General features: G+C 62.2%; 1 protein-coding gene across 1 annotated transcript; it reads left to right on the plus strand.

Annotated features, from left to right (window-relative positions):
* The first annotated feature begins 860 nt into the window (after positions 1 to 860).
* On the plus strand, positions 861 to 4567 carry ZBED4 (zinc finger BED-type containing 4). Its single transcript, XM_028532986.2, has one exon. The coding sequence runs from the start codon at positions 981 to 983 to the stop codon at positions 4512 to 4514; it is 3534 nt and encodes a 1177-aa protein (XP_028388787.1). The 5' UTR covers positions 861 to 980; the 3' UTR covers positions 4515 to 4567.
* Positions 4568 to 12871: the final 8304 nt, after the last annotated feature.

The raw sequence follows: 12871 nt of genomic DNA on the forward strand, positions 1-12871 counted from the left end.
GCCACCCCACCCGCCCCTGCCCTGCACTCGGCCTGCGCCAGGTGCGCCTGCCCTCGTTTCCGGTGGTCGTCGTGGTGGGGGTCACTGTTCTTGGGGACGGCTGCTCCCCGAGGGCTGGACACCATGCGACTCGGGCAGGACCCCCCTCGGTGTCTGGACACGGGGCCCGCGTTTTCTCCAGGACTCTCGTGTCTGGCCTGTGCCCTGGTGGTTCCAGGGGGTCGCTGCAGGCTTTCTGCTCCTCGTTCGTGTGTCGGTGTTTGTGCCAGACTGGGACGGAACGGACGGCAGGGAGTCAGCTCTGCCGATGGTCGCACCCCCGGGCACCTCCGTGGTGGGTGAGGGCACCCACTCCATGCCCGCTCTGGGCCAGGCCGGCCTCTGTGCTGCTGGAGGGCTTCCCCAACCCACGGTCAACTGGTCATGTAAATGTGCAGGCGTGTCTGTGTCTGCATTGTAACTTATTCTGTAGCTTCAGTGTATTTCCATATTATGTATAAATAGAATCTACAAAGGTCAAGGAACACGTTTTTCTTTAACGTACCATTATGGGATTTATTTTCTGCATCTGGAGGTTGGTGTGTCCCTGGACTGCGGGTGTGAAGGTGTGGTTCGGTTCGGCACTGACCTGATTCCGTCTCCCTTAGGTAATGCAGAGGGACGGACGACATGGCAGCGGCCCCGCCTCCAGGACAGCAAGAGGGTCTGCACCCGCCGCGCCGGTGTCGGCGCTGCCCAGCACTCGGTAGGACTCCTGGGGGCGGCGGTCTGCACCCCGACCGGGCGTGCTCACGAGCCACGGCCTCCGCGTTCCAGTGAGACGTGTGGTCGGCCACATTCATGAGCCTCTCCAAGGACGCGGTGGCTTGGGAAACACTGAAGATAGTTACGTTTGGGGACGCAGACGAGCGTTTGCGTCATTTCTTCAACCGGACACACAGGTCGACGTGAGGACACGGCCGGAGTAGTTATGGTCGGTCATGGAGAGTAACCAGGAAACCCGTCCCCAAGGGGGGGGTGATTTCCTTTCAGAAAAAGTAAATATTAAAACAGAAGAGGAAGATGATGGTCCAGTTCCGCACTGCAATTTGGAAAGAATGGACTTCAAAGCTGAGCACGAGGGCGGGAAGGCGGCTGACAGCGGCGACGAGCAGGCGGCGGCCGGGGAAGCAAGCCGCGGCTGCGCGCCCCCCGGGGGGTGCTTCCCCGCCGACCACGAGGAGGACTACGGGGCGCTGTTCTCCCAGTACAGCAGCACCCTGTACGACGTCGCCATGGAGGCCGTGACGCAGAGCCTGCTGGCCGCCCGCAGCGCGGGCTCCAGGAAGAAGTCCCCGGCCTGGAAGCACTTCGTCATCTCCCCGCGGGACAGCACCAAGGCCGTGTGCGTGTACTGCATGAAGGAGTTCAGCCGCGGCAAGAACGAGAAGGACCTGAGCACCAGCTGCCTCATGCGGCACGTGCGGCGGGCGCACCCCGCAGCGCTCGTCCGGGAGGACGGCGGCGCGTCCGCCCTGGCGCCCCTCCCCAACCCCGCCCCGCCGCCCCCGGCGCAGCCCGCGCACGCCGGGGACCTGGGCGCCGCTCTGCCGCCCGTCCAGCTCGGCCAGAAAACGGCCTCCCAGGCCCCATCCCCCGACTGGGCAGCCGAGGAGTCCGCATCCGCCCTGTCTTCCAAAGAGGCGCCCGTCTCCGACCCGCCTGCCTCTGAGAAGTGCCCCAGGGACGAGTCCCACGCGGGGCCGCCGCCCCTGGCGCCCCACTGCGACGACGCTGCAGACAGCGGGCCCGAGAGGAGCCTCCCGCTGCCGAAGGGCACCTCCGGGTCCCGCAGGTGGTCCGCGGTCTGGAAGCACTTCTACCTGTCTCCCCTGGACAGCTCCAAGGCCGTGTGCGTCCACTGCATGAACGAGTTCAGCCGCGGGAAGAACGGCAAGGACCTGGGCACCAGCTGCCTCATCCGGCACATGTGGCGGGCGCACCGGGCCATCGTGCTGCAGGAGAAGAGCGGGGGCGCGGGCGTGCCGCCCCCATACTCCACGGCCCCCGCCCTGCTGCCCGCCCTCCCGCCCCCCGAGGGGGAGCCCAGGGCTCTGTCCACGTCCCCGGGGAAGCTCGTCACGGAGCCCTTCCTGCCGGCCTCCTCCCCTGACCCCCTGGCCGAGGACAGGCCGGCGCGGCTGAGCCCTGGGGGCGCCCTGAAGGAAGATCCATCCGCGCTGTCGTCCTCCGACGAGGTCGGCGAGGCCGCCTTCGCGTCCTCCCCCGAGAGGCGGCGGGGCGACGGGTCGGGCCCGCCCACGCTCGAGTCCGGGGCCGTGTTCCAGCAGAACAAGCGGGTGATGAAGAGGCTGAAGTCGGAGGTGTGGCACCACTTTTCGCTGGCCCCCATGGACAGCCTGAAGGCGGTGTGCCGGCACTGCGGCTGCGTCATCAGCCGCGGGAAGAAGGGGGACGTGGGCACCAGCTGCCTGATGCGACATCTGTACAGGCGCCACCCGGAAGTGGTCGGGAGCCACAAGGGCTTCCTGGGCGACGGTCTGGCCCGCCCCTCCTCCTACGGCACCGTGGCTTGCGCAGAGGGCTCCTCCTCCAGGCTGACCGCCGCTGCGGCGGCGGCGGCGGCCCCGAGAAACAGCGCGGTCCTGGTTCCCGTCCACAGCAAGAAGACCTCCAAGCTGTGGAACCACTTCTCCGTCTGCCCCGCCGACCCCACGAAGGTCGTGTGCCTGCACTGCGGCCGGACCATAAGCAGGGGCAAGAAGCCGACCAACCTGGGCACCAGCTGTCTCCTGCGGCACCTGCAGCGGTTCCACGGCAGCGTGCTGGCGGCCGACGCGCCCAAGGCCACGCTGCCCCCTGCCTCGGGCGCGCGTGCGCCCCTGCGCACAGAACTGTCGGGAGCCGCGGCCTTTGACGACGCCGACGAGAAGTTCTACGATTCGCACCCGGTGGCCAAAAAGATCACGAGTCTCGTGGCTGAGATGATCGCGCTTGACCTCCAGCCGTACTCGGTGGTGGACAACGTCGGCTTCAGCAGGCTGCTCGCGTACCTGAAGCCCCAGTACTCCCTGCCCTCCCCCTCCTACTTCTCCAGGACGGCCATCCCGGGCATGTACGACAGCGTGAAGCAGATCATCGGGGCCCACCTCAAGGAGGCGGAGAGCGGCGTGGTCCACTTCACGGCCGGGGTCTGGACGAGCCACCAGGCCCGGGAGTACCTGACGCTCACCGCCCACTGGGTCACCTTCGCGTCGGCCGCCCGGCCGCAGGCCGAGGACCGCCACTGCTCCGCGCTGCTGGACGTGTCGCCGGTGGAGTGCGACTACAGCGGCAGCAGCGTCCAGAAGCAGCTGGAGTGCTGGTGGGAGGCCTGGGTGACGTCCACGGGCCTGCAGGTGGGCATCACGGTGACCGACAACCCCGGCATCGGGAAGACGCTGAACGAGGCGGAGCACTCCAGCGTGCAGTGCTTCAGCCACACGGTGAACCTCATCGTGGGCGAGGCCGTCAAGAGCCAGCGCATGGTGCAGAACCTGTTGAGCATCGCCCGGAAGGTGTGCGAGCGGGTGCTGCGGTCGCACCGGGCGCGCGAGAGGCTGGCGGAGCTGCAGCGGGAGCACGAGCTGCCGCCGCACCACCTGCTGCAGGACGTCCCGTCCAGGTGGGGCACCTCGCTGCGCATGCTGGAGCGGCTCGTGGAGCAGAAGAGGGCGGTCGACGAGATGTCCGCCGAGTGCGGGTTCCGGGAGCTGATCAGCTGCGACCAGTGGGAGGTCATGCAGTCCGTGTGCCACGCGCTGAAGCCTTTCGACGCCGCAAGCCGGGAGATGAGCGGCCACATGTCCACGCTCGGCCAGGTCATCCCCATGATCCACATCCTGAACAGGAAGGTCGAGATGCTGTTCGAGGAGACCATGGGCATCGACACCATGCTGAAGTCCCTAAAGGAAGCCATGGTGAGCCGCCTGTCCGCCACCCTCCACGACCCCCGGTACGTCTTCGCCACCCTGCTGGACCCTCGCTACAAAGCCTCCCTGTTCTCCGAGGAGGAGGCGGAGCAGTACAAGCAGGACTTAATCAGGGAACTGGAAATGCTGAATTCTACCTCAGAGGACGCCCCCGTCTCCAACGGGTGCGACCCGGGCTCCCCACCGAGAGCCTCCGGCGGGGTCGACAGCCTGTGGTCCCTCATGGCCCAGGTGACACAGAAGGGCCCGCGAGAGAGGGCAAAGGTGCCCGAGGCCATGGTGCTCGCGTACCTGGAGGAGGAGGTGCTGGAGCACAGCTGCGACCCGCTCGCCTACTGGAGCCTGAAGAGGTCGGCCTGGCCCGGCCTGGCGGCCTTGGCCGTCAGGTTTCTGGGCTGCCCCCCGAGCATCGTCCCGTCGGAACGGCTCTTCAGCACGCCCACCGAGAGCAGCGGCTTCGGCCAGTCCAGGCTCCTGATGGAGCATTTTGAAAAACTCATCTTCCTAAAAGTGAACCTTCCTCTGATATACTTCCAGTATTGAAGCCGCCGCGGAGCCCCCAGGCTACAGATGGTGTCGCTCGCGAGGCCCCAGCCAGGCCCCCTCAGGTCCGCGCCGAGTGCCCCTCCAGACTCGCTGTACCGTCCCCGTGTGCCTTACTGCTAGCTCTTCAGGCCAGGCACGTGACGTGTCTCTCAAGAAGCCACTAGAAATAGCCAGTCTCGTCGATGATGAAATACGATGATTAAGTTTTAATCCTTAACTGTAAAGTTTTTTAAAAGCTGGGGGTAGTCATTTGTTTTACTAGAATGACATAGAAGATGTAAACAATTTTATTCTGTACTTTTTTTATTATGTAAAAAACCACAAATCAGGTACTGTATTTTAGTGAAAAATTGTTTTTATTGCAACCAAACAGCCTTCCCGGCTGTCCGGCAGAAGCTGTAAATCGGAGGAGGAGCTGAAGCCATCCCGACCGCGCGGTGTCTGCCCGCAGCTGTGACATGGGTATGGCGTGCAGACAGTGTTCCGGAAGGCACCTCCCCTGCACAGAGATGGGGCATCTGGGGAGACAGCCAGACTCCCGTGCGTTGTGGGGTGTGGGTCACACGGTGGTGGCTGAGGGGAACGCCCCATGTTCCTGCCCGTGTCCAGGCCTCACGCGGCCAGGTCACCTGGAGCCCTCCAGGGGGCCGCGGCCGTGACCATGACGCAGTCCTGGCGATGGCTCCTCCACGCCTGACGCAGCGTCCCTGCTCTCTGAGGGGTCTTTTGACATCTGTGTGGATCCCCCAGTCTGACGAGACCACACGTGAAACCCTCTCTAGAAGAGGTGGCTCACTGCCAGGGAAGGGAAGCAGGGGGTCCCGTCACAGTTGCAAGAACGGCCTTAGCTCTTCAGGTTCTTTAGAAGGGGGAGGACTCAGCCATCACGGGTATCTCAGAGTCCCGGGACACCGGAATGAATTGTCGGTTGTCGGATCCCTTTAACGATGACGTGTCTCAGAGCTGTTGCTGCAGCACCTACAAGAGGGCTCGGTGGCTCATTTCGTACCAATTAATTATGCCAGGTGAAAGGAGTCCCTCCCGCCTCTGACCCTACCGAGTAGGTGTGTCGTCAGAAATACTGTACCTATCCATCCGGCTCTGCGCCGGCCATGTTTCAGTGTATTTATAAACGGTGAACTGTTTCTGAAATTAAACTTTCTATTTCCGATTTTCTACTGTCGGAGGACGCTGCCTCTTTATTCCTAGGGCGACGACATGGCCGTCCTCTTTGGGGGCCACCACACTGGCGCGCGTGTCTGAGTTTCCGCTCGGCTCCAGGTGGGACGTGGGGCCGGTGGAGACGTGGGCCCTGCCGCAGCGGCGTGTCCGAGCGTGGTGCTGACCTGTGCGCGGACGAGTGCCGTGCCCCTCGCGGGGCCCGGGGAAAAGGGCCGTGCGCAGCCTCGCCCGTGTGGGCCCGTGTTGCCATGGGCACGTTTCCGGGGCGCCCAGGGAGCTCTGACCGGGGGTGTGCACGCGTGGGTAACGCTGGTGTGGTCTGCCCAGGGCTGACCTGAAAACTCCCGTGAATGTGTCTTGTGGGTAAAGAGCTCCCCGGTCCGGGACTGGGGCCCTCCGGTCCCACCAGGTCCGGGAGCCGAGCGCAGAGGCCGGGGTGGGCGTGGCGGAGGCGGAGTGGCGGGCTCACGGGTTCCTGTCTGGGGCTGGCCGTGAGCGCCCTCACAGGGCCCAGCAGAGCAGGGCAGCGCACGCCCCTCCGGCTGGGGGCCCTGGCTGCTCACCGGAGCGCTCCGCCGGCCCTGACGCGGGGAAGGTTTCCTTGCAAGGTCCGCACGCCTGGTTCTGGGCTTCCGCTCAGGGTGGCTGCGGGCTCTGGACTGCTTCTGCTTCCGGTTCACGGGTCACAGGCCGGGGCTCCTCATCCCCTGGGGCTCTGCAGGCCACACGAGGGCCCGGGCGGGGTCACCCAGCGCCTGTCAGGCGCCGGTGCTGACGTCCTTCCCTGCCTCTGTGTTCACGCTCCGAGGGCTCGACTCAGGCTGGGACAGGAGGGGAGCGCTGAGCACGTGGGGACCGTGAGCCGCCGGACAGCAGTGCGGCCCAGGCCCCTGCTGCCCCCTCCCCGTCCCCGGCACAGGCCGGGCCTGGCACTGACGTGCGGGCCCCTCGCCCCCAGTGCAGCAGGACATGGTCGTCCCGGGAGGTGCCCGGGCAGCCCTGGCCCCGCCAGCCGTGGGCTGCAGAGGACACGGGGGCTCCCGGGGCCACCAGCCTTCCCGACTCGGTGGGAGGGTGCCGCGGTCAGTCAGGGTTCGAGGGAGGGAGCCTCCCAGCCGCGCCCGTGCACTGCAGCCCTGCTCATCTCGGGGCTCCGTATGGAAAGTGAGGCCCTGAGGACTGGGGTACCAAGCTGCCTGGCTGTCCCCCAAGCAGGTCAGCACAGAGTCCCTAGCGGCGTGTCCTGTTCCCGCCCCGCCCATGTCTGCTGTCCCTGAACCTGGTCCCGGTGGGTGCAGCCCTCTCCCTCGGGGCACAGAGTCTCAGCCGTGCCCACCGCGCCCCTGGTGCAATCTGGCCCTCGGCCCGTCTGCCGGGGGAGGTCCCCTCCGTGTCCCGCCTGCACTACCCCCAGGCCGAGGGGCAGCGCTGAACTGGGGTCAGGGAGGCGGGCCCACTGAGCGGGAGGGTTACTCTCGAGTCCTTCGCAGGACAAGCTGGCCAGCGCCCAGGCCGCTCTCCCTTCCTGTAGCACTCTCACGGCTCAGCCACAGGCTGTGGGGCTGCGGGTGCAGCATGACGACGCCCCGGCTGCCTGTGACGGGGTTGCAGCAGCCCACCCTCGCTTCAGTGGGCAGCAAGTGGGGCTCCAGCGTGGACCTCGGGGGGCCTCAGTGGGGTCTCCGTGCCTCACACGTCTGCTCGTGCGGACAGAAACGGGCAGCAAGCAGAGGAGACAGTCTGACCCCGGGTCCTCGTGCTGCCGGCCACCGCCCAGGAGGCGATCAGTCCCACACAGACACTGCCTGGGCTGCCCACTCCCCACCAGGCCTGACAGCGGTGTCTGCCGCTGGGGGGCCCTGGGGGCACCTAGAAACACCCCCACTCTCGACCATCCACCCCGCTGCCCCTTCTTCAGACCGGGTGTCACACTGTCCATTTCCCTGGCTGTAGGTGACATTTGGGGCACGTGACTTCATTTCTCCGGTCGCTCATAATAAAAAGCCATTTGTGTAAGCCTCTGGAACTGTGTGGTTTTAGTGAATGAATGCTGTTGTATGTTAATAAAAGAGGAAGAGCAACAAGTGGAAAAGTTATTTGAACAAATCATAAAGGAGAACTTCCCCAATCTGGCCAAGGAAATAGACTTCCAGGAAGTCCAGGAAGCTCAGAGAGTCCAAAAGAAGTTGGACCCAGGGAGGGACACACCAAGGCACATCATCATTACATTAGCCAAGGTAAAAATGAAGGAGAGAATCCTAGAAGCAGCAAGACAAAATGAGAATAGTTACCTACAAAGGAGTTCCCATCAGACTGTCGGCTGGTTTCTCAAAAGAGACCTTGCAGGCAAGAAGGGGCTGGAAAGAAATATTCCAAGTCATGACAGACAAGGACCTCCATCCAAGATTACTCTATCCAGCAGATCTATCATTTAGAATGGGAGGGCAGATACAGTGCTTCTCAGATAAGGTCAAGTTCAAGGAGTTCATCATCATACAGCCCTTATTTTATGAAATGTTAAAGGGACTTATCTAAGAAAAAGAAGATAAAAACATGTATAGTAAAATGACAGCAAACTCACAATTAGTAACAACCACACCTAAAACAAAAACAAAGAAAAACTAAGCAAACAACTAGAACAGGAGCAGAACCACAGAGATGGACATCACCTGGAGGGATAGCAACAAGGGAGTGGGGGGGGGGGGGAAACGTACAGAGAATAAGTAGCATAGACAGTAGGTAGAAAATAGACAGGGGGAGGGCAAGAATAGTATGGGGAATGTAGAAGCCAAAGAACTTATGACACAGGGACATGAACTAAAGGAGGGGAATGTGGGTGGGAGAGGGTATGCTGGGTGGAAGGGAATGGGGGGGATGGGACAACTGTAATAGCCTAATCAATAACATATATTTAAAAAAATACCCAGCTTAAATAAAAAAGAAAAGAAAACACATCCATTAGGCTCAGGGAACACGAAGTAAGATGAACTCAAAGAGACCCAGGCTGAGACACACCGCATAAGTGGATTGTCAAGGCAGGGTCTTGAAGGCATCAGCAGAAATGACTCGTCACACACAAGTAATTATCAATAAGATGATCAGCAGATTTCTCCTCACAAACCTTGGAAACTAAGAGACAGTGGGCAAATATCTTCAAAGGGCTAAAAAGAACTGTCAACCAAGAATATCACATCCAGTAAAACTTCCTTCAAAAGTGAGGGACAGCCCTGGTTCCTGTGGCTCAGTGGATCGAGTGCAGGCCTGCGAATCAAAGGGTCGCCGGTTCGATTCCCAGTCAGGGCACAGGCCCGGGTTGCAGGCCAGGTCCCCAGTAGGGGGCACATGAAAGGCAACACACATTGATGTTTATCTCCTCTTTCTCACTCTCTCTAAAAATAAATAAAATTTTGGAAAAAAACAAAAACCGAGGGATAAATTAGGACATTCCCGGATAAGCAAAAGACCATGGGAGTCTGGGACCACCAGACCCCACCCTGCCGGAAGTGCTCAGGAGAGCGCTGCGGTGACGTTGAAGGGCCACCGGACAGTGACAGGAAGGCATGGGAAGAAGTAAATCATTCAGGAAAATGTAAACACACGGGCAGGTACAAAAACTAGTTTCACTGCGACAATGCTCTGTAAGTCCCTTTTCCTTTCCACCTGATTTTTAAAAAATTACTGACTTCTGGTTGGGGTTCCTTATATAAGGAACTTGCAAGAGGCCACTCCATCCTTTACCTTTTACCAAGTAAAAAGCGGAAAAATGGAAAAGTCAGCGACTCCCCTCAGATCTGTAAGACGATGGGGGTCTCAGCACGAATCCCTGCTCCCAAGAGCGGTGCGCCGGGCAGACACCAGGCGTCAGGGCTTCCTGCAGCCGAGATGCAGGCAGAAACTGCCGTGGGAACTGGTACCCGGGGCTCCCCCGGCCTAAGCGGTGAATTTCCGGGGGCTCAGCGCAGAGCAACCCGCCTTACGGTACGACTTTCCTCCCAAAGCACGAGCAGGTTCTCACGGGAAGTATCAGACCAATCCTCGTGTTTCCAGGGGAAACGGAAATGAGCCATTCTAAAGACACCAGAGCCCTCCGTTTTTCTTCCTCCTCCCCACCTTCTCTTTTTCTTTAGAACGCTCTGTTTTTTGTTTTGTTTTTAAAGATTTTTTTTATTTTTATTATTTATTTTTAGAGAGGGAAGGGAGGGAGATAGAGAGAGAGAGACAGAAACTTCAATGTGCAGTTGCTGGGGGTTATGGCCTGCAACCCAGGCATGTACCCTGGCTGGGAATTGAACCTGGGACACTTTGGTTCCCAGCCCGCGCTCAATCCACTGAGCTACGCCAGCCAGGGCTGTTTTGTTTTGTTTTTAACAAGGACAGCTCACGAGAGAAACCACCAGGCCAGAGCGACACTGATGGGGGAAGGGAAACACCCAGCTCCGCCCCTCCCCCACCCGCCCCAGCCGAGGCGGGGCAGAGAACTGAGACGCTCCTGTGACGGTCACAGCGCGGAGGCACCGACTGCACCGAAGACTGAGCCTGATGGCAGGACCGCAGAGCGGTCCCCTCCCCACACCTCACCACCACGTCACCGACGGCCGCCCCTCGCCCCTGGCGCAGCTCAGCACAGGGAGAAAAACCGACCGAGGCGGCGGGGGCACACCTGACAACGCCGGATGCGGGCAAGGACCCGGGGCGGCAGGAGCCCTCGCTTGGCTGCCAGCGGGGATGCGGCCGGGGCAGCCACTGTGGGCGACGGACCGTCGGTTTCTCTCGAAACTGAACACGCTCTTCCCCCTCCAGCCAGCGAGCGTGCTCCCGGGAATCCGCCCCAAGGAGCTGGAAACGCACGTGTGCACCACACCAGTGTCTGCACGCAGGTGTGTACAGGGGCTGTATCGGTGACTGCCGAAACGCGATGCACAAGTTCAGTCTGTGACTTCACGCGCACAAGCAGCCCCACCCCTCCCACAGAGCAAAAACAACCCGAACGGATGAGAAGGCCACACGTGGGAGAGGAACCACGGGGGCAGGGAGAGAAGGCGAGGCTGAGCTCCTGCGCGGGAACGCTCCCAACCGGGATGCGGGAAAGAGAAGACCCGTGAGCGCGAAAGCCTCAAGCGGACACTTGTGCCAGGACACGTGGAGACAGTACTGGCAACGTGCATCTAATAATGGGCGAATTCGCTACTCACGGAAGGGGTTTTAGGACATGAGTGGGAAATGACCAGCAATGCAAGGGAGAACAGACGAGAAATATGGCCGGTCGTCCGCTTAGAGGAAAGAGAGCCCTCGAGCTGTGAGACGACACCTCTCCGCCCTCTCTCCTCCGGGAAGGAAGGGCAGGCACCCCACCGGGAGACACCAGCTCTGGCCTCGAAGAGCGGGAGGCGGACAGGGCTTCGCAGACCCGCTCGGCCCCGCGCTGCGCCGCGGAGAGGAGTTCGGCACGACCGGGCCAAGCTCAGGGCACTGGCCCAACCCAGCACCCCACCTCCAGGGACTCACCTCGAAGATGCCCCTTGAACCACGTGGAAGTGCAAAGGTGTACGGCGGCTTGCCGCGGCATCATCTGAAGTTTGAAAATGCTGCCAACCCCCCACGTGCCCACACCCAGGAGACGGAGGAACGGCTGTCCGCCTGGCCCAGGGCCCCGTGTCCCAATCCCGGGAGCTCCCCGGGGCCAGGCCGCGCGGCTGCAGGCGCTCCGGCAGAGCGCACGGGGAGGACGCTGCCGCCCGTGTGATGAACGGAGGGGCCCGCTCAGCGCCACCAACGGCAGCGGCGCAAGGACCGCCGGGAAACCACGGCGTGGACGCGACGGCGTGGACGCGAGGCGGAGGGAGCCACGCCCCCGCGCAGACTCCGCCCGGACCGACGACCGGGAAGAACGAGAAGGCCGGCCGTGAGACCGGAAGCAGACGCAGAGCGCGAGTCCAGCGGCCAGTCCAGTGGCGAGCAGCCCCGGCCGAGCCGGACTCCTCCGAGGGCAGCGTCTGACCGCGAACCTCCCGCGGGGGCACCGCAGGGAAGGGTGCAACACCCGCGCTCTGCTTCGGGGGTGTTCCCACGGGGGCGCGCGTGGCAAAGCGGTTCCGAAACCGGTCGCCCCGCCGAACAAACACGTTGCTGTTTCCGGGTCCAGGGTCCCTCTGCGGGGGTTGGGACAGAGGCGGACGGGATGGGGGGGCCGCGCACAAGCCCACCGACGGGTGGAACTGCCGCGTCAGCACGCAGCGTGGCGTGCGCACGTGGCCGTGCGTGTGCAGCCCCGCCCCGCCTAGCCCCGCCCACGGCGGCGGACCTCCCCGACAGCAGCGAGCGCACTCTGCACCAGCCCTCGCTTGGTCGGAGAGACCGTTCCCCACCACAGGGAGCCCCAGAGAAAAGAGCGGGTCGCCGGGCGGGGGCAGAGGCCAGGAGGGGCGTGGGCGGGCCGGGTAGGAAAGTGCCCCAGAAAGTAACAGCGACGGGGCACGAGACAGGACGGAGCAGCCTGGCAGGCTCCGGGGCGGGTCCTGCACACTGTGAACCCCAAGGGTAAGTGGGTGCGGTGACTTGCGGGCCATTCGCTCCAGCCGGCAACCGGCGCATGCGCGGCAGTCGTCAACCACCACATCTGAACGTGAAGTGGTCGGCGGAGTGGTAAATGCCGCTCGCAGATAAACAGCAAGTACCAATGCGTAGGTAAACGGGGGCACGTGGGACTTCACACACACACACACACTCACACACCCCTGCAGCACCCAGTGCCAATGGGCAGGCGCGGAGGCCCCGCACAGGCTGCGGGGAGCCCTGTCAGCAGGCGCCGAGCTGGGGACAGCTGCGAGAGGCCTTGGTGTGAAGGGGCCGCAGACCGTGGGCCACGCTAGGGAAGACGCTGCCGCGAGCTGTCTCTCCTAGGACACATCGGGGCACTCGGGGGCACTGGGCACGCAGCAGGCAACACCCCCACTCCCTGCAAACACTCAGGCCACAATAGCTTGTCTTTATGCACGTGTGTGAGGGACGTGTGTGCACACGTGTGCACTGTTCTCCGCAATGACTTTGGTGTCAGACACACTTTGGCTACTTGATAAACGAGGTTCAGCAAATCATAAATGTGCCCAAATCATCACTTGAGAATAAAGTCTCAGTGAAGGCGCTCTCTGGAAACACGTCGTACATAAGACCGC

This window comes from Phyllostomus discolor, chromosome 2, assembly GCF_004126475.2.
Source record: "Phyllostomus discolor isolate MPI-MPIP mPhyDis1 chromosome 2, mPhyDis1.pri.v3, whole genome shotgun sequence".
NCBI lineage: Eukaryota > Metazoa > Chordata > Mammalia > Chiroptera > Phyllostomidae > Phyllostomus > Phyllostomus discolor.